Source organism: Salmo salar, chromosome ssa19, assembly GCF_905237065.1.
Source record: "Salmo salar chromosome ssa19, Ssal_v3.1, whole genome shotgun sequence".
NCBI lineage: Eukaryota > Metazoa > Chordata > Actinopteri > Salmoniformes > Salmonidae > Salmo > Salmo salar.
In genome coordinates this window covers 45,034,203-45,054,213 of record NC_059460.1, presented here as the reverse complement: position 1 = coordinate 45,054,213, position 20,011 = coordinate 45,034,203, and the positions used below count along the sequence as shown (strand labels likewise).

At 44.9% G+C, this 20,011-nt stretch overlaps 1 protein-coding gene across 1 annotated transcript in view; it reads left to right on the top strand.

The window, feature by feature from the left end:
* The window catches only part of LOC106578905 (voltage-dependent T-type calcium channel subunit alpha-1G), a 252,055-nt gene extending 233,710 nt beyond the window's left edge, over window positions 1-18,345 (top strand). The window contains exons 29-33 of the mRNA XM_045702368.1: window positions 5,497-5,618; window positions 5,747-6,163; window positions 12,905-13,121; window positions 13,840-13,946; window positions 16,473-18,345. Of these exons, the coding sequence (XP_045558324.1) occupies window positions 5,497-5,618; window positions 5,747-6,163; window positions 12,905-13,121; window positions 13,840-13,946; window positions 16,473-17,414 (1,805 nt within the window). The 3' untranslated portion in view covers window positions 17,415-18,345. The remainder of the gene's footprint in view (window positions 1-5,496; window positions 5,619-5,746; window positions 6,164-12,904; window positions 13,122-13,839; window positions 13,947-16,472) is intronic.
* Window positions 18,346-20,011: the final 1,666 nt, after the last annotated feature.

Genomic DNA, 20,011 nt, shown 5'->3' with positions numbered 1-20,011 from the left:
TGAGTCATGTAGCAGGAGGGATTGTGAGAGCGACTGGAATTATTATTACGCTATTGGGTTTTTGTGTGTATATATATATATATATATATTGATTAGTTTAGTTGTTTTAAGGGTATTTTGTCTAAATATCACAAAGCACGTATAGGGGTGGTGGGATCGTTGAGGTTGGTTTTCGCGAGGGCACAACCAGCAGGTGGGGCTGGTTGCAATGGCCACTCGCGGAAGTTTGGAGTTTGAAAAACTTAGTCGGCGACATGGAGTAAAGATTCCTGCTGCGGCCGGGTGTTCAGTGGAAGAATGTAGCTTGGCAGTGGGTGCTATCATTGGGTATGATAGTATCAAATCAGCCTCAAGGATGAATAGCGCTGTAGTGATATTCTTAGATTCCATTGAAAAGGTGAATAAGATAGTTGAGAGTGGTGTTGTGTTGCGGGAGACACAGACACCGGTATTTCCGATAATGAATCCGGCAAAGAAAGTTATACTTTCTAACGTGCCACCATTTGTTAGAGATGAAGTGTTGGAGCGAGAGTTATCTCGTCATGGTCAAATTGTATCAACAATAAAGAAGGTTCTTTTTGGATGCAAATCTCCGCTGCTGAAACATGTCGTGTCTCATAGGAGACAAGTGCATATGATTTTAAAAAAGGACACTGATGAACTGAATTTAGCATTCAGTTTTAAGATTGATGGATTTGATTATGTCTTCTACGCTTCTACTGAATCAATGAAATGCTTTGGCTGTGGAAGAGAGGGGCATTTGGTGCGTAATTGTCCCGAGAATGAGCACGCAGAGCCCGGTAGCAGCTCTAGTGCTGGTGCAGCTAACGCACCACCACGAAGGGATGAACATGCTAAGGGTGCAGGGGAAGGGAGAAGGTGGGCAGATGTGGTAGGAAAAGTAGGAGAGGAAGGCAGTGTGGATAAGGGGGCAATTGTGGTAGATCAGAACAAAGAGGGAGGGGAAACAGTCGGTGAGATTGCGACTGCCGTCGCTGAGGTGGTGCTGGAAAATGAAATTGGAGGTCAAGAGGAGATTGAAATAATGGAAAAGGAAGCAGCTGTTTTCAAAGTACCGAGGAGTAAGAGGAAGAATGTAAGGGGTGGGGAAGGGTCTAATTCCAAGAGGAAGGTAGAGATTGATAAATCACTTGAAGATAAACAGGTGGTAGAGATGGTGGAGTTTTCTTCTGGGGAGGATAGCGAGAGTGAGTCATCTGATGCGTCACAACAAAATAGTGAGATAAATGGGGTGGAAGGGAGGTATGGGATTGAGAAGGTACGTCACTTTCTGAAGTTGACAAAAGGGAAGAAATATATGCAGGATTATAATGTAACAGATTTTTTGAGGGGAGGTTATTAAAAGTTAGAGTAAGGTATGAAAACATCACTATGTGTCTGATAAATGTATATGCCCCAGTGGTGGCAGTTGAGAGGGTATGTTTTTTAGAGACATTATCAAATACCATTGAGAAATGTAACAATGAAGATTATTTATTTATTGCTGGGGATTTTAACTGCACAGTCAGTGATTTAGATAGAAATCACAAAGAACCTCATATAGCCTCAAGGACTTAAAACGTCTCATTGTAACAAATGAACTGTGTGATATTTGGCGGAGTCAACATGGAGGCACAAGGCAGTATACCTGGGTGCTTGTGAGAGAGAACACCATCTCTATGGCCAGGTTAGATAGGTTTTATTGTTTTGAGAATCAATCTCAGGTCTGTAAATCAAGTGTGATAACCCCAGTGGGATTTTCTGATCATTGTTTAATAACAGAGGTGGTGTTCATTAACGATGTAAAACCTAAAAGCGCATACTGGCATTTTAACATAACTTTATTGAGTGATGCTCACTTCAGGAAATGTTTTAGTTTTTTTCTGGGAGAGGTGGAGGTCTCAAAAGGCCAGTTTTGTATCCCTTCAACAGTGGTGGGATATAGGGAAAATCCAGATTCAACAATTCTGTAAGCAATACACGAGGAATGTCACCAAGGATATCACCAGATCAATGAAAGCCCTAGAGACTGAAATAGTGGAACTCATGACGTTGGTTGAGACCACAGGAGATCGAGGCCACACTCAGGCCCTCAAGAGGAAAAAAGCTGCATTGGCAGACCTGCTGGGTATCAGAGCACAGGGGGCATTGGTGAGAAGTAAGTTTCAGGGAATCTCTGAAATGGATGCCTCATCCAAATTTTTCTTTGGTTTAGAGAAAAATAATGGACAAAGAAAAATTATTCATTGTCTCAAATCAGCTGTTGGACAAGAGCTCACTAGACCTAGTGAAATTACAAAGAGGGCAGTAGAGTTCTATGCTGAGCTCTACAAGTGTGAGTACAAAGATGATAAAACAGTGACACAGCAGTTCCTTGATGGGCTCCCACAGTTGGCTGCAGAAACTCAGGTTGAGCTTGAGCAACCATTGTCTTTGCAGGAGCTATACACTGCATTAAAAGGCATGGAAAACGGAAGGGCACCAGGCATTGATGGGCTTCCCGTTGACTTTTTTAAGTCTTTTTGGGCTATGTTGGGAGAGGATTGGCTAGCAGTAGTTAATGATAGTTTAACCGGAGGGTTACTACCAATAAGCTGCAGAAGGGCTGTCCTCACCCTACTGCCCAAAAAGGGTGACCCTAGGGAGGTGAAGAACTGGAGGCCGGTGGCTTTATTGTGCACTGATTATAAGATCCTGTCAAAGGCTTTGTCCAACAGGTTGAGGGAGGTGAGGGGGCAGATCATACATACGGACCAGTCCTACTGTGTTCCTGGCAGGCAGATAGGGGATAACATTTCTCTGATTCGTGATTTTTTGGACGTCTCTAGGGCTATTGAGTTGGATGCTGGTCTAATTTCAATTGATCAGGAAAAGGCATTTGACCGAGTTGAACATCAATATTTATGGCACACTTTGGAGGCGTTTGGGTTCAGCTCTGGTTTTATTGTCATGATAGAGGTGATATATGGTGACATTGAAAGTGTATTGAAAGTTAACGGTGGTTTGAGTGCTCCTTTTAAAGTGTGTAGAGGTATTAGGCAGGGATGTTTTTTGTCGGGAATGTTATATGCCATTGCTATAGAGCCACTACTAAATAGCATTAGAAGTTGCATTGAAGAGGTGTACCTTTCAAGGGATATTCCTCCTATTCGTCTCTCAGCCTATGTTGATGATGTAGTTGTTTTAGTGAAAAATCAAGCGGAGGTGGATAGTTTGAGTCTAATGGTTGATCGTTTTAGGGGAATATCCTCTGCAAAGGTAAATTGGGAAAAGAGTTGTGCTTTACAGATTGGAGAATAGTCTGGAGGGATCATGGCTTTGCCAGGGGGGCTGGAATGGTGTAAGGGAGGTTTTAAGTATCTTGGAGTGTACCTAGGAGATGAGGGGACTATGGAAAAAAAATGGATTGGGGTGGTTGAAATGGTGGAAGGGAGGATGAGGAGATGGCGTTGGTTGCTATCTCGTATGTCATATAGGGGGCGCACTATTATAGTTAACAATGTGATTGCCTCTGCACTGTGGCATCGGTTGTCAGTTTTAGAACCACCATCTGGCCTTCTGGCTAAGATACAGGCAATAATTGTGGATTTCTTTTGGGATAAATATCACTGGGTTCCACAAAGTGTTTTGTATTTGTCAAAAGAGGAGGGGGGACAAGGTCTTGTACATCTTGTTAGTAGGGCTGCTGCTTTCCGGTTTCAGTTTATTCAAAGGTTGCTTTATGGACCGGAAAATGTGGTTTGGAGAGGGGTAGCAGGTCTTGTAATACAGCATGTTGGAGGATTAGGTTTAAAGAAAGCTTTATTTTTGGTTGATAGTTGCCAGATATCTAGGGAGGGAGTACCTCCGTTTTACAGAGGCCTTCTTAGGGTGTGGAGCATAATGAAGGTGTCCAGACGAACTTCAGCGGAGTCAGTGCATTGGCTGTTGGTGGAACCTCTGGTGTATGGGGCAAGACTGGATTGCACAACTGCAGCTGTTCCACATTTTTCCAAGATTCTGGTGAAGGGCAAAATCATCACCTTAAAACAGTTAATGGCCATGGCTGGGCCCGCCTTAATGGATGGAAGACGGGTGGCTGAACATTTGGGGGTGAGGTCGGAAAGGATTGTAGGACAACTGCTGGGAAGCTGGAGGAAGGCTCTGTCAGCAGAAGAGTGGGGTATGCTTCATAGCCACAAGAAGAAGGTACAAGATGAAGACGTCTCATTTCCAAGACTAGGGATTACACCAAATATCCCAGAGTCAGAAAGAAAGGCGTTATTACTGGATTTGAGAGGGTTGGAAGAGGTGTGTTTGGATGAGGTGAATGGGAAAGACTTATATAGGGGGTGTGTCAAGGTGTTGAATAAAGATAAATTGAAAAATAGAAAAGACACTCCATGGAGGGTAAAATTGGACATTGATGACAAGGTAAAGCCAGCATGGAGAGCACTGTACAAGCCACCGTTACAAAAGGGTACTGGTGATATGCAATGGAGGGTTTTGCATGGCATCATTGCAGTTAATGCTTTTGTATCTGTTATTAACTCAGATGTTGGAGATGGATGTCCTTTTTGTAATATAAGAGAAACCATTTTTCACTGTTTTATGGAGTGTGAGAGGATAAAACCTCTCTTGGAAATGCTGGAGTCTTTGTTTAAAGCTGTAGGGGAGATTTTCAATAACACTGTTTTTATTTGGGGGTTTCAATATAGTAAGCAAGAGAAAAGAAAATGTCAACTGTTACATTTTATTTTGGGACAAGCTAAGATGTCAATTTTTCTGAGTAGGAAACATAAGATAGAAACGGGATATGGGCAGGATGTAAGATGTGTTTTTAAATGATTAGTGAAAATAAGAATAAAAGTGGATTTTGAGTTCTTCTCAGCTGTAAAAGATCTCCCATTGTTTGAGGAGAAGTGGGCATACGAAGGAGCGCTTTGTTTTGTAGAGGAGGGGAAACTATTTTTTGTTGATGAAATAAGTTGAATGTATATGTTCTTTAGTATTTGTATTTTTAAATTTTTAACATTTTAAATTTTTGGTCATTTTTTATGTTATTTTTGTATTTTATTTTTTAATTTTTAATTTTTTTTTTTTTTTTTTTTTTTTATGAATTACATTTGGTGTTTAATTTCTGAAAAGGCAGTGTGTCATTATTTATGTTAACACTTGAGTATAAAATAAAGGTTTTATAAAAACTCAAAAACTCCCTCTCTTTGTCTCTCCCTCTCTTTGTCTCTCCCTCTCTCTGTCTCACTGTCTCTCTCTGTCTCCCTCTCTCTCTCTCTCTGTGTCTCCCTCTCTCTCTCTCTCTCTCCCTCTCTCTGTCTCTCTGTCTCTCTCTCTCTCTCTCTCTCTGTCTCTCTGTCTCTGTCTCCCTCTCTCTCTCTGTCTCTCTCTCTGTCTCCCTCTCTCTCTCTGTCTCTCTCTCTGTCTCCCCTTCTCTCTCTGTCTCCCTCTCTCTCTGTCTCTCTCTCTCTCTGTCTCTCTCTCTCTGTCTCCCTCTCTCAGTTTGTGATGAGCTGCACCCATGTGAGGGTTTGGGGCGCTATGCTACGTTTAAGAACTTTGGCATGGCCTTCCTGCTGCTGTTCAGAGTTTCCACAGGAGACAACTGGAACGGCATTATGAAGGTGAGACTGGTCCACCATTTTGGATCAGCTGTTGTTTGTACCCATTCTGGATTGACAGTATACAGTGTCTGTATGTGTTATGTGTCTCTTTCGTCATGTGTTCATCCGTATATGTATGTCTCCTCCAGGATACCCTGCGAGACTGTCAACAGGAGAACGCAGGCACCTGTTACAACACCGTGGTCTCCCCCATCTACTTCGTCTCCTTTGTGTTGACAGCCCAGTTTGTCCTGGTCAACGTGGTCATAGCCGTCCTCATGAAGCACCTGGAGGAGAGCAACAAAGAGGCCAAAGAGGAGGCAGAGCTGGAGGCTGAACTACAGCTGGAGCTCCAGCATGGAGAAGGGGGAGGCAGTGGGAGATCACCCCAGCTAAGCCCTCTGGACTTGGGCATGGAGGTGGGCGGACCTGGTGTGTCCCCCTGGAGGTCTCCAGAGAGGGAGATCCAGAGGAGGGCCAGCGTGATGGTGGATTCTCCCCAAACAGATATCACTACAAGAGACATCAGCTCTGATCCCCTGCTAGTCCTGGAGCCACCACTGGAGGTGTGTGTTGGTTGGCTTTGGAATTCATCCCTTCCCTTGTTCCGAGACAAAAAGGAATCACCAATGAGGAGCTGCAGTCATTTCTTTGTCCATATCTGTCGAGCTTCTGAAGGAGTTTTCCTTACTTCTCTGTCAACCTATCTGTGTCTCTGTGGTTGTCTGCTCGTAGTGTGTTCGTGTTCAACTGGTTGTGTGTCTGTGTGTCTGTATGTCTGTATGTCTGTGTGTGCCTCACTAGAGTAGTGCCAGGCATAGATTAGGTCACTGTAGTACCATGGGAAAGACACAACGTCATGCTGTTGACTTAACTGCTATTCTCAGCCAACAGGTCTTTTTATAGTGACTAGAGGTTGAGCTGTATCTCTCTTTCCTCTCTCTCCTTTCTGTCATCCCTCGCTCTCAGAGTCATGTGTGGTTACGTTCATAGCTGTGGGAAGTACGGGTACTGAGGGTGCCTCTGAAAAATCACAATAATAAATAAAAAAACATCCCCAAACTTCTTCCCACAGCTATGGCTAGGCTCCAATTTGTTTCCTATGGGGGAGAGGGGAGTTTTGGAAGTGTTTTTACTGCCCCCTTCTGGTCTGGAGAAGGAACCTTCAGTATTTAGGCAGGAGTATAGACGACTTAAAGACCAGACCTGATGCATGTCCTGAAGCATGTTCACACACCTTGTCTTCTGTCTGTGTTTTAACCTCCTCTTGAAGCTATTGTCTTCCATCACTCCCCTCCTCCGTCTGCTCCCTTTTTCACTGTTCATCTTTCTGCGTCCCTCGTTTTCTGTCTATTGTTCTTTCACCTTTCCTCTTTCCCCTCCTTTATCTCTTACTCTCTGCCTCTCTCTCTCTGCCTCTCTCTCTCTCTCTCTCTCTCTCTCTCTCTCTCTCACTCTCTGCCCCTCTCACTCACTCACTCACTCGCTCACTCGCTCACCCGCTCACTCGCTCACTCGCTCACCCGCTCACTCGCTCACTCACTCACTCACTCACTCACTCACTCGCTCGCTCGCTCGCTCGCTCACTCACTCACTCACTCACTCACCCTCTCACTCACTCTCTCACTCTCTCACTCTCTGCCTCACTCTCTCTCTCTCTCTGTAGCGGAGAGCGATGTTTGACTCAGTCTCCTTGTTGACTCAGGGTTCGATGGAGGGACAGTTGAGTCTGATAGACAACCTGCCAGGGTCAGTCTGTCACTACTATGCACTGCCCCCACTACGGAGCAAGCACTGCAGTGACAAGAAGGTCAATGAACCTGCCTCACACAATCACTCACCCGCCTCACACAATCACCCACCCGCCTCACACAATCACCCACCCGCCTCACACAATCACTCACCCGCCTCACACAATCACCCACCTGCCTCACACAATCACTCACCCGCCTCACACAATCCCCCACCCGCCTCACACAATCACTCACCCGCCTCACACAATCCCCCACCCGCCTCACACAATCACTCACCTGCCTCACACAATCACCCACCCGTCTCACACAATCACTCACCCGCCTCACCCGCCTCACACAATCACTCACCCGCCTCACCCGCCTCACACAATCACTCACCCGCCTCACCCGCACACACAATCACCCACCCGCCTCACACAATCACCCACCCGCCTCACACAATCACTCACCCGTCTCACACAATCACCCACCCGCCTCACACAATCACCCACCCGCCTCAACCAAACACCAACGCCTCAACTCTAACTCAACCCCTCCCTCCCCTCAACTCTAACTCAACCCCTCCCTCCCTCCCCTCCCTCCCTCCCCTCCCCTCAACTCTAACTCAACCCCTCCCTCCCTCCCCTCAACTCTAACTCAACCCTTCCCTCCCCTCAACTCTAACTCAACCCCTCCCTCCTGCTTTCTCTCCAATCCCTGTGGGTTCCTTGGCCCATAATATTATTAGAAAGTGTTCACCCTCCAATATCCCTCTCTCAGCTTGGCTGTACTGGGTAATGATATGGTAGTATACCTACCTACCGCACACACACACACACACACACACACACAATCTTGGCTTCGAGCTTTGAAAACGAACCACCCAGGGATTTAGCACAAACTAATGATAATAATTTGATTCTGCTGCCAAGCTGGCTGGGCACACACACAGACACACACACACACACACACACACACACACACACACACACACACACACATACACACACGCACACGCACACGCACATACACCATCAATAAGCGATGTATCCCGGTTGAATTATGCATCCAATGGCCTCTTTTTCGTCATTCCGGACAAAATGCTACAGCCAATCACATTAGCATTACCAAACAACGTTTGCTAAAAGCTTTTAAATGTAATGCTGCAGCATTAATAGCCTCCCTGCATCTAACTTGGTGTGTGATTCTGAAAAGTTTGCAGGCGCCCACTCAGCCTCTGCCAGTTAGGACCCCTGCCCCGTCTGCACGGCTGGCCCATTCGTGGGCCTGTCAGAAAGCATTTTCTCAATTAATTATCCCGGTTAAGGGTGAGTGAGGGAGGGAGGGAAGCCAGAAACAGTAACAGCAGAGAACCCGCTGAGAGTTTGAACGCTCCCAATATAGCGCTCAGTGTTCTAGAATCAGCCGAGCTAAACTAGCGTTGTATTACATCAAGTCTGCATACGTTCCCATTCCCATCCTGTGTCCATTATTACATCAAGTCTGTACACGTTCCCGTCTCGCCCTGTGTCCATTATAATCCTCTTAGGGATCCCTAAGCGCGAATCTCGTTAGTGGGATTGATTTGACAACATCCAATGAAATTGCAGCGCTCCAAATTCAAACTGCAGAAATATCAATATTCAACATTCACGGAAATATAAGTGTAATACATCAAAATAAAGCTAAACTTCTTGTTAATCCAGCCGCTTTGTCAGATTTCAAAAAGGCTTTACGGCAAAAGCAGACCATGCGATTATCTGAGGACAGCACCCAAACACATGAAAATCATTTATCCTTTTAGGGACAGACGTTCCGCTAGCGGAACGCCTCACCAATATCCAATGGTAGAGCGTGGCGCGAAATACTAATACCTCAAAAATGCTATAACTTCAATTTCTCAAACATATGACTATTTTACACCATTTTAAAGACAAGACTCTCGTTAATCTAACCACATTGTCCGATTTCAAAAAGGCTTTACAGCGAAAGCAAAACATTAGATTATGTCAGGAGAGTACCCTGCCAAAAATAATCACACAGCCATTTTCAAAGCAAGCATATATGTCACAAAAACCAAAACCACAGCTAAATGCAGCACTAACCTTTGATGATCTTCATCAGATGACACTCCTAGGACATTATGTTATACAATACATGCATGTTTTGTTCAATCAAGTTCATATTTATATAAAAAAACTGCTTTTTACATTAGCATGTGATGTTCAGAACTAGCATACCCACCACAAACTTCCGGTGATTTTACTAAATTACTAATGATAAACATTCACAAAAAACATAACAATTATTTTAAGAATTATAGATACAGAACTCCTTTATGCAATCGCGGTGTCAGATTTTAAAATAGCTTTTCGGCGAAAGCACATTTTGCAATATTCTGAGTAGATAGCTCGGCCATCACAGGCTAGCTAATTTGACACCCACCAAGTTTTGTGCTCACTAAACTCAGAATTACTATTAAAAAATTGGATTACCTTTGCTGTTCTTCGTCAGAATGCACTCCCAGGACTTCTACTTCGACAACAAATGTTGTTTTGGTTCCAAATAATCCATTGTTATATTCAAATAGCTCCATTTTGTTCGTGCATTCAGGTCACAATCCAATGCGAGCGCATTTCGTGACCAAAAAATTCAAAATATTCCATTACCGTACTTAGAAGCATGTCAAACGCTGTTTAAAATCAATTTTTATGCTATTTTTCTCATAAAATTTCGATAATATTCCAACCGGGCGACGTATTCATTTAAATGCTGAAAGAACAAAATGGAGTAGTCTCGTGGACGCGCATCTCCAGTGTCACTGTTCCCAGGCTGACCACTAACAAATTATTCTGCTGTTCTTCGCCCAGAGACAGCAGACACCCTATTACACTTTCTGGCGCCTTCTGAGAGCCAATGGAAGCCTTAGAAAATGTCACGTTACAGCACAGATTCTGTATTTTCGATAGAGATGCTACAGAAGGACAACAAATTGTCAGACAGGGCGCTTCCTGTATGGAATCTTCTCAGGTTTTGGCCTGCCATATGAGTTCTGTTATACTCACAGACACCATTCAAACAGTGTTAGAAACTTTAGAGTGTTTTCTATCCAAATCTACTAATTATTTGCATATTCTAGTTTCTGGGCAGGAGTAGTAACCAGATTAAATCGGGTACGTTTTTTATCCGGCCGTGAAAATACTGCCCCCTATCCCAAACAGGTTATCAACCAGGTAGGTGCGACACAAAAGTCAGAAATAGCCATATAATAAATGCCATACCTTTGAAGATCACGTTCCCGTTCCCATTCTGTGTCCATTATTACATCAAGTCTGTACATGTTCCCGTTCCCATCCTGTGTCCATTATTCTTCATTAAAAGTTGAACCTTTCAATATCATATTTGATAGACTTCTGTTGATTTCTATTTGAACAAGTTGTGGTTTGTGTGCAAAGTTTATTGCTGTGTATCAGTTCTCTATGGATGTGTGCCGTTGGGCTGTATATCTGGTTGTACTGTTATATTTGTTGTTCTGTAATGAGGTTCATATATCTGTTGGTCTGTAATGAGGTTCATATATCTGTTGGTCTGTAAGGAGGTTCATATATCTGTTGGTCTGTAATGAGGTTCATATATCTGTTGGTCTGTAATGAGGTTCATATATCTGTTGGTCTGTAATGAGGTTCATATATCTGTTGGTCTGAAATGAGGTTACTATATCTGTTGGTCTGTAATGAGGTTCATATATCTTCATGTGTCTGTTTGTTTTGTCCAAGTTTCTGTTAATATTTCTGTTGTTGAGTGTGTTTTCAATCTTACGTGTTCGGTGTTGTGCAGGGTTTTTGTTCCATACCTACACTAATGTGACCGGGTGTTGTTACAGCACATTGTGTCTGATGTTCTGCTATGTGAGTCATTTCACTGTCTGTGTGATTTGTCAGAGTGAGTGAGTGAGTGAGTGAGTGAGTGAGTGAGTGAGTGAGTGAGTGAGTGAGTGAGTGAGTGAGTGAGTGAGTGAGTGAGTGGGTGGGTGGGTGGGTGGGGGGGGGTGGTGTGTATTCCAGTGGAAGTGCTAACTGTTCACTAGACCTTGTCTGTTCTCTATCTAGATCCCTCTAGCGGAGATGGAAGGGCTCTCTCTGGCCACTCACAAGTCCTGGTCCCTAGCTCTAACTGACGACTCCACTCCCGATGATATTAAACCCCTCTTTCTAACAAGTCTGGAGTCGTACTGACAGTTCCTCTCTGACTCTCTCCGTCTCCTCTTCCTCTGCAGTCTCTTGTAGCCTTTCCCAAGGGAGCTTCCAAACTCACCTGCCCCCTCCAGGCCCAATCTCTCTTCCAAACTCACCTGCACCCTCCAGGCCCAATCTCTCTTCCAAACTCACCTGCCCCCTCCAGGCCCAATCTCTCTTCCAAACTCACCTGCACCCTCCAGGCCCAATCTCTCTTCCAAACTCACCTGCCCCCTCCAGGCTCAATCTCTCTTCCAAACTCACCTGCCCCCTCCAGGCTCAATCTCTAACTAATTGATCAATATAGCAGTGTGGTGAATGTAATCTCAGGGGTATTTCCCAAACCCAGCACACGCATCACACAGACACATTAATGAATTCAGGTTGACTACAGAGCGACGTGAGCAGGACACATGTGAGTTTGGAAGGCCTTGGGAATTTTCTAACCATCCGCCCTTCTCCCTCGCTCTCTCTCTCTTTTTCATCCCAACTTTCTAGCCTGGTGTCTGTCCGTTCCAGTTCAGTAGACTAGCGCGTCTGCCCTCATCGCCCTTTCTCTCCTTCTTTCTCTCTTTTGATCTCTCTCTGTTTTCCTTTATTTCTTTGTCTTCATCATTTTTCTGACCATTCTTTTTTTCCTGTTTGCTTTGTATCTGCTCTCTCTCTCTTTCTCTCTCTCTCGCTCCCTCTCTCGCTCCCTCTCTCTCTCTCTCTCGCTCCCTCTCTCGCTCCCTCTCTCTCTCTCTCGCTCCCTCTCTCTCTCTCTCTCTCTCTCTCTCTCTCTCTCTCTCTCTCTTTCTCTCTTTCTCTCTTTCTCTCTCTCTGGCTCTTGTGGATCTCTCCTTTTGTGTTATAAACAATGTGACAAGTGGATGTAGTACCACTCCCATCTCTATAGTTAGTTGCTGTGTTGTCTGCTGGTCAAGGACATAGCAGGCTACTGGTCTAGCTGGCATTTTCTGGCCCTCAGAACACAGTGATTTAATACACTTCCAAACCTGTGGCATAAATGATTAACGATCTCAGCAAAAAAAGCATACCAATGCTTTATTCAGTTTTCTTTTACCACAATAAAGACATAGACAATATGGTTTCAGTTAGTTTCAGTAAGTCCAGTGCCAGTTCTGTACCAGTCTCCCCTCTGCCACTAGTGCAATGATGTTGTCTGTCTGGTCTGTCATTCTGTGTGTCAACCATTTCTTATATCATGTGTGTTGTTGTGAGTGAGGGCAGAGAGTGTGTGAGAGTGTATGAGTGAGTGTGTGAGGTTTCTGTAAAAGGCAGTGGTCAGACCTCCAGGAAACTCCAGAAAGAGGCTGAATCTCTCTCTGTCCCCCAGATGGAGTTACTCGATCCTGGGGAGCCATTGGAGGACAACCTGCTAAGTGTACGGAAGTCAATGGTGGGCCGCACCCACTCCCTACCCAATGACAGCTATATGTTCCTGCCTCTGGAGCCCTTCGGATCCCCAGGAGCCAGCCTGGCCCCTGGTTTAGCCTCACAAACACAGACTACAGGACCACAGCACATAGAGACCATCAACAAGGCCCTGTCAGGTACAGTACAGACACTCCCTCTACACGCTGACACTGTTCACACACACACACACACACACACACACACACACACACACACACAAACACACACGCCAGGTCACTCGACATCCAAGATGATATTCGATGGCCGTCCAGGTCCCAAGACTTTCGGGAGAACACATCAAAACTGACCACTAGGGGCAACGGCGAGTGCTCTTACCATCAGGTAGGGTTGTGGTTTGTCAGGGCGAATGGGGATGGTAGATGGGAGAATTTTAAGAGTTTCCGTCAGAGTGTTCAATCCCAGTGTTCAATCTCAGTGTTCAATCCCAGCGTTCAATCCCAGTGTCACTCTTTCATTTGACCCTATCCCAAACTTTAACCCTTACCATAATCATTCTGAATAACTGCCTAAACTTTACCATTGTTTATCACCCCCCCACCCCCCACAGACAAACGTTGGAAATTGAAGTCAGACCGTGAGACCTTGTTGCATGCACACATGTACACTCACTCACTCACTCACTCACCACTCACTCACTCACTCACTCACTCACTCACTCACTCACTCACTCACTCCACTCAGTATGCTTTCCCCTCAATAAAAGTGTTCAGGAAAACCAAAAGTCATTTCCAGAACAGTAGGACCCGGAGCCAACCTTACCCACACATACTGTTTTGAAAATGACTTTTTATTTTTGTGTGTAAAGAACTATCTGTGTTGTTTGTGTTTCCTCAGGCTCATGTACCTCGCTACGGACCCAACCAGACGATAGACCCAGCAGTTCTCACAGCCTTTCACACTCCCAGAGTATACACACACTCAGCCGCACGCTCCGCAGACAGGTGAGCCACACACACACGCACACACACACACAGCCACACACACACACACAGCCACACAAACACACAGCCACACACACAGCCACACACACAGCCACACACACAGCCACACACAGCCACACAGCCACACACACACCAGAGGTAACAAATGTGTTCTACCAGAAAAAACGTCATTGTGTTGTTCTTCTCATTTTTCTACTATGATGTTATGTTCTTCCTAAACTGTCCTGTCCTTCCTCTCTGTTCTTCCTGTCCTTCCTCTCTGTTCTTCCTGTCCTTCCTCTCTGTTCTGCTAGCTCTCATTGTGCTCTTAATGCTGTCCATCTTCTCTCCTCCCTCTGACTCCCTTCTTCCATCCTTCCTCCCTCACAATGCTCTCAATCTTCTGTCCATCCTGTCCTGCATCTGTCCTGTATCTGTTACTAACAGAGTGTAGTTTAGTAACCGTCAGATGCAGAACTACTGCTGAAACACAGCACATTTCACTAACTCCTGACCTGCTATCACTGAAATACTGATCGTCCCTATACAACCCCCAACACACACACCCCTTTCCTCTGACCTGTCCTCCTCCCCTTCTTCCTCCCACCAGTCATTCATTCATTCAGTCAGTCAGTCAGTCAGTCAGACTGACTGACTGACTGTCTGTCTGCTTCTAACCATCTTTCTCACACAATGAATCTCACCGGTGGCAGGTAGTGTTGAACATAGCTTTGGATTGGCTAGACTATGTTAATTCTCATAGAAATAGGGGACTATATTATTTATGAACCCCTATAAGGACATATGATCTACCTAATGATGTCTTTATCACGCAGTTCTTGATTGATGGAATGTACTGTATTTTTGTTTGAAATGCAGTCAGTTTGCCTATGAATGGTAGACGTTGGCCTACATATCACAATATTGTAACTATTACACTGTTATGACTCAGGGTTTCAATCAGGACTGTCAGTTCTGTCAATAACAATATTTGGCCACATATTTTATATTACTGTATTGGAGCACTTATTGGCCATTTTGTGCAAGGTTGTGATTGTATGAAGATGATTATGTTTATGAAATAGTTACTATTGAGAAGAAGTTATAATATTCAAGTTTTTTTATGTTACTCAGTATGACAGGAAATGTTCCACAATCACAAATAGGTATTGATGCTAAATGTAGGTGGAGTGGTATATTGTGGCTGTGGCTTGGCAATAATATATTAGTCCACTAGATGTCACTGTTGACACAGCTATGCTTTCTGTCAAGACTCACAAATATCAGTCGCGAATATTCTGTAAACAGTCATGTCCCGTTTGTCCCAAAACTCTCAAATAGTTTCCTTTTTCTTTTCTCTGTCCATATTTTGTCACATAGCAACCAAGATACTGCAGAAGATAAGGAAAGAGAGCTATATGAGACTTGTGTCGTGTGTCATTGTGTTCTACTAACCTTTCCTCTCCTGTAGGATCCTCTGACCTCTCTGAGGAGACAAAGCTGAAGGGCTGCCCTATAGTACCGCCCTCTAAAGTTTCAATAGATTTTAGTCGTTGGGTGTTAGCTGACTGGGCTAACAGAGGGGTATTGTCGGTATGGAACACTAGACCCTACACCCTTAGAGCAGAGTTCCCCAACTGGCAGCCCCCTTTGGGACGAAGTTGGCCCGTGGGTGGTTTTATTATTATTATTGTTCTAATTATAATAATGTTACTTTTTAAAATATTTGATTATTGTTGGATATAAATTATTTTTAAACACCAGGAAATCAGCTCCAAAGGATTTGCATTTAAGAAATCTGTTCCCAAGTACTTCGTCGCATAATAGAGATATGTGATCGTCTACAAATGTAAGCAAGGTTTGAAATGATTATGTTTTAGTAAAATATTATATCTGTTTGGCCTTCTTGTGGTCAATTTTCAGTCTACAAATGTATTTGTAATTATGTTCCGCCCCCCCGAACATCCAATAAAGAAGAAAATTGCTAGTGTCAGGTCTTGGGGTCGATTTGGGATTGGGCCTATGACATTGGGCAACCATTGTTTTACCCAGTGCCCTAGCTGAGACAAACTGTACCCTACAACTGCTGCTACTGTAAAACACGTGCTGTCACTCAATCTCTTGATGATACAGATACTACTGACACATATCTGGATCTGAAACAGTTTTCTTGTGCAATAAACACACATCAATACACTTAACAGTTGACCTATAAGTTCAATGTATTGTAATTGCAACATTGCCTCTGTATCACAATGAGTCATTGTTGGTATTGGGATCATGCTGGTCTAATAGTGAACTTTGACCTTCACGGCTATTGGCCATCCTCACTCAGTCACCCCACACTAACCTGTCTCCCCCCTCTCACCCCCCTTATGTCCCCCTATACACTCATCCCGTCTCTCACTCTCACTTCCTCGCTGCCTCACCCCTCTCCCTGTCCATTTTTCCCGCTCATCTTCCACCTTTCTCCCCTTCTATCAAACTCTCACTTACTTCCTGCCTCCCTTTCCCCCTCCCCCTCCCTCTCCCCCCTTCCTCTGCCAGGTGGCAATATCTAATGACTCCCAGGAGGTCCTGTGTTCTGATGGAGGGGAGGGTGAGGAGGTAGTCCTCCATGTAGCTTCCCTAGCCCTCTCCTCCTCCTCTTCCTCGCCCTCCCATCTTCATCAGCAGCCTGCTCTCCAGCTGGTCCCTGCCACCCCAGGGGCATCCCCTCAATCGTCGCGCCCCAGCAGTGTCCACACCCAGCACCCCTCCTCCCACTCCTTACCCCCTCCTCCCCTTCCCCCCACTCGCCCCTGGAGACAGGACGAGGCCTCGGCTGATCAGGAAGTGTCGCTCATCACCAGGGCGGGGCTGGCAGGGATTGACGATGTCATCGGGGTTGGACTGGGGTCAGAGGAGGGAGGTCTCGAGGGCAGTTACAAAGGTTACTGGGTTGGTCGTGGTGGGGGGCAGTTGAAGAGGTTCCACAGTGCTGACACCCAGGGGCGGAGCGTCCTTGCGCCCCGGTCACGCCCCCTGTCCTGGTTGGATGATCCTCGCCGCCACTCAGTGGAGGAGTGTTCGTCCGTAGAGTCAAGCCCCCAGCGCAGCACCACGTCCTCGAGGTTCGTCTCCCGAGCAGACAGCCTCCAGATCCATTCCCAGACCACCACACACACCCTGCCCTCTCCCCGACACAAGAAAAAAATGAGTCCCCCGTGTATCTCCGTAGACCCCCCTGATGGACTGGAGCCCCAGTCTGGCCTCCACCCTGCCCCGGGGGGTTTGGGGGGCCTAGGGATGCCCCCTCCCTTACAAGGCCGGGATACCTCCTGTCTAAGGAGACGGGCGCCCTCCAGTGACTCCAAGGACTCCTTTGACCTAGGGGTAGGGGAGGGGCTGGGGCTTGGGCTGTGCCAGGAGGGAGGTGGGTCCAACACCAATCCCAAGCTGTTGACTCTGTCGAGCTTCTCCTTTGAGAAAACAAGCTCTGAGTACTGAACACTGACACACACACTGATGTACACACGAACACTTATGTACACACACACACAGAGGAACTATACACACATGCACATAGGCAAACAGCCACACATCCAATCACACAATGCACTTGGTATCCGTGATGATGGTAGTCCTAGTAATAACGCCGTAGAGAGTAAATATGGTAAAACTACAACAAAGCGGTCAAATCAACCTTGTTTTTTTTTTAGGATCAGTGCGGTACAGTCGTAGTTTGACCATTCCTTGTCTTTCCAAAACAACGAGAACGCAACAATAACAAAGAATAAACAGAGAAACAAGATGACTGATTCTCTTCCACCATGCCTGCAAGCCATTGGCTGCCGGTTGACCCCATGACCTCTGGAGTGATGTCAGCACCAAGGACTTTGGATCGCCACCCCTGTGGTACCCCTATAGGTACTGCTCGGTGTTTGTGGGACTTCGCTCTCACACGGGCAACAGTGGAGGTACAAAGCAATATGAACGTTTTTGAGACAATTTTTCTTAAATTATTGGGCCATAGTGTTTGTACAGATGTATAATTGTTTTATTTCATTATATTTTGATTTTGGTGTACTTTTTGTGATGGGTTAACTTTTTCCTCCCTGTTTGTTTCAATGTTCGAAATAATTGTTGGTTTGGTCCGTTTTGTTAAATTTTTTCACCATAGGGATATTTTGTAGCTTTCTTAATTTGCTGAAAGAAAGTGAATTATGTGCTGAGATTCATGTATTTGAAGGAATATATATACATATATGTACAGTGCCTTCGGAGAGTATTCAGACCCCTTGACTTTTTCCACATTTTGTTACGTTACAACCTTATTCTAACATTTATTTAATCGTTCCCCCCCTCATCAATCTACACAGCAAAAACAGGTTTTCAGATATATATTTTTTTGTTGCAAATTAATAAAAATAAAAACCTGAAATAGTACATTCACATAAGTATTCAAACCCTTTGCTCAGTACTTTGTCAAAGAACCTTTGACAGTGATTACAGCCTCGAAGTCTTGGGTATGATGCTACAAGCTTGGCACACCTGTATTTGGGGAGTTTCTCCCATTCTTCTCTGCAGATCCTCTCAAGCTCTGTCAGGTTGGATGGGGAGCGTCGCTACACAGCTATTTTCAGGTCTCTCCAGATATGTTCGATCGGGCTCTGGCTGGGCCACTCAAGGACATTCAGAGACTTGTCCCGAAGCCAATCTGCATTGTTTTGGCTGTGTGCTTAGGGTTGTTGTCCTGTTAGAGGGTTAACCTTAGCCCCCAGTCTGAGGTCCTGAGTGCTCTGGAGCAGATTTTCATCAAGGACCTCTCTGTACTTTGCTCCGTTCATCTTTGCATCGATCCTGACTAGTCTCCCAGTCCCTGCTGTTGAAAAACATCCCCATGGCATGATGCTGTTTCACCGTAGGGATGAGTTTCCTCCAGACGTGACGCTTGGCATTCAGGCCAAAGAGTTCATCTTGGTTTCATCAGACCAGAGAATCTTGTATCTCATGGTCTGAGATACTTTAGGTGCCTTTTGGTAAACTGCAAGCGGGCTGTCATGTGCCTTTTACTGAGGAGTGGCTTTTGTCTGGCCACTCTAACATAACGGCCTGTATGGTAGAGTGCTGCAGAGATGGTTGTCCTTCTGGAAGGTTCTCCCACCTCTACAGAGGAACTCTAGAGCTCTGTCAGAGTGACCATCAGGTTCTTGGTCACCTCCCTGACCAAGGCCCTTCTCCCCCTATTGCTCATTTTGTCCGGGCGGCCAGGTCTAGGAAGAGTCTTAGTGGTTCCAAACTTCTTCTTTAAGATTGATGGAGGCCACTGTGTTCTTGGGGACCTTTAATGGTGCAGAAATGTTTTGGTACTCTTCCCCAGATCTGTGCCTCGACACAATCCTGTCTCGAAGCTCTGCGGACAATTCCTTCGACCTCATGGCATGGTTTTTGCTCTGACATGCACTGTCATCTGTGGGACCTTATATAGACAGGTGTGTGCCTTTCCAAATCATGTCCAATCAATTGAAAATACCACAGGTGGACTCCAATCAAGTTATAGAAACATCTCAAGAATGATCAATGGAAACAGGATGCACATGAGCTCAATTTCGAATCTCATAGCAAAGGGTCTGAATATATTTCAGTTTTAAATTTTTTATACATTTGCAAAAATGTCTCTAAAAACCTGTTTTCGCTTTCTCATTATGGGGTGTAGATTGCTGAGGATTTGTATTTATTTAATCCATTTTAGAGTAACGCTGTAATATAACAAAATGTGAAAAACGTGAAGTGGTCTGAATACTTTCCGAAGTCACTGTATATACAGTACCAGTCAAAAGTTTGGATACACGTACTCATTCAAAGGTTTTTCTTTATTTTTACTATTTTCTACATTGTAGAATAACAGTAAATACATCAAAACTATGAAATAACACATAAGGAATCATGTAGTAACCAAAAAGTGTTAAACAAATCTTCAAAGTAGCCACCCTTTGCCTTGATGACAGCCTTGCACACTCTTGGCATTCTCTCAACCAGCTTCATGAGGAATGCTTTTCCAACAGTCTTGAAGGTGTTCCCACATATGCTGAGCACTTCTTGGC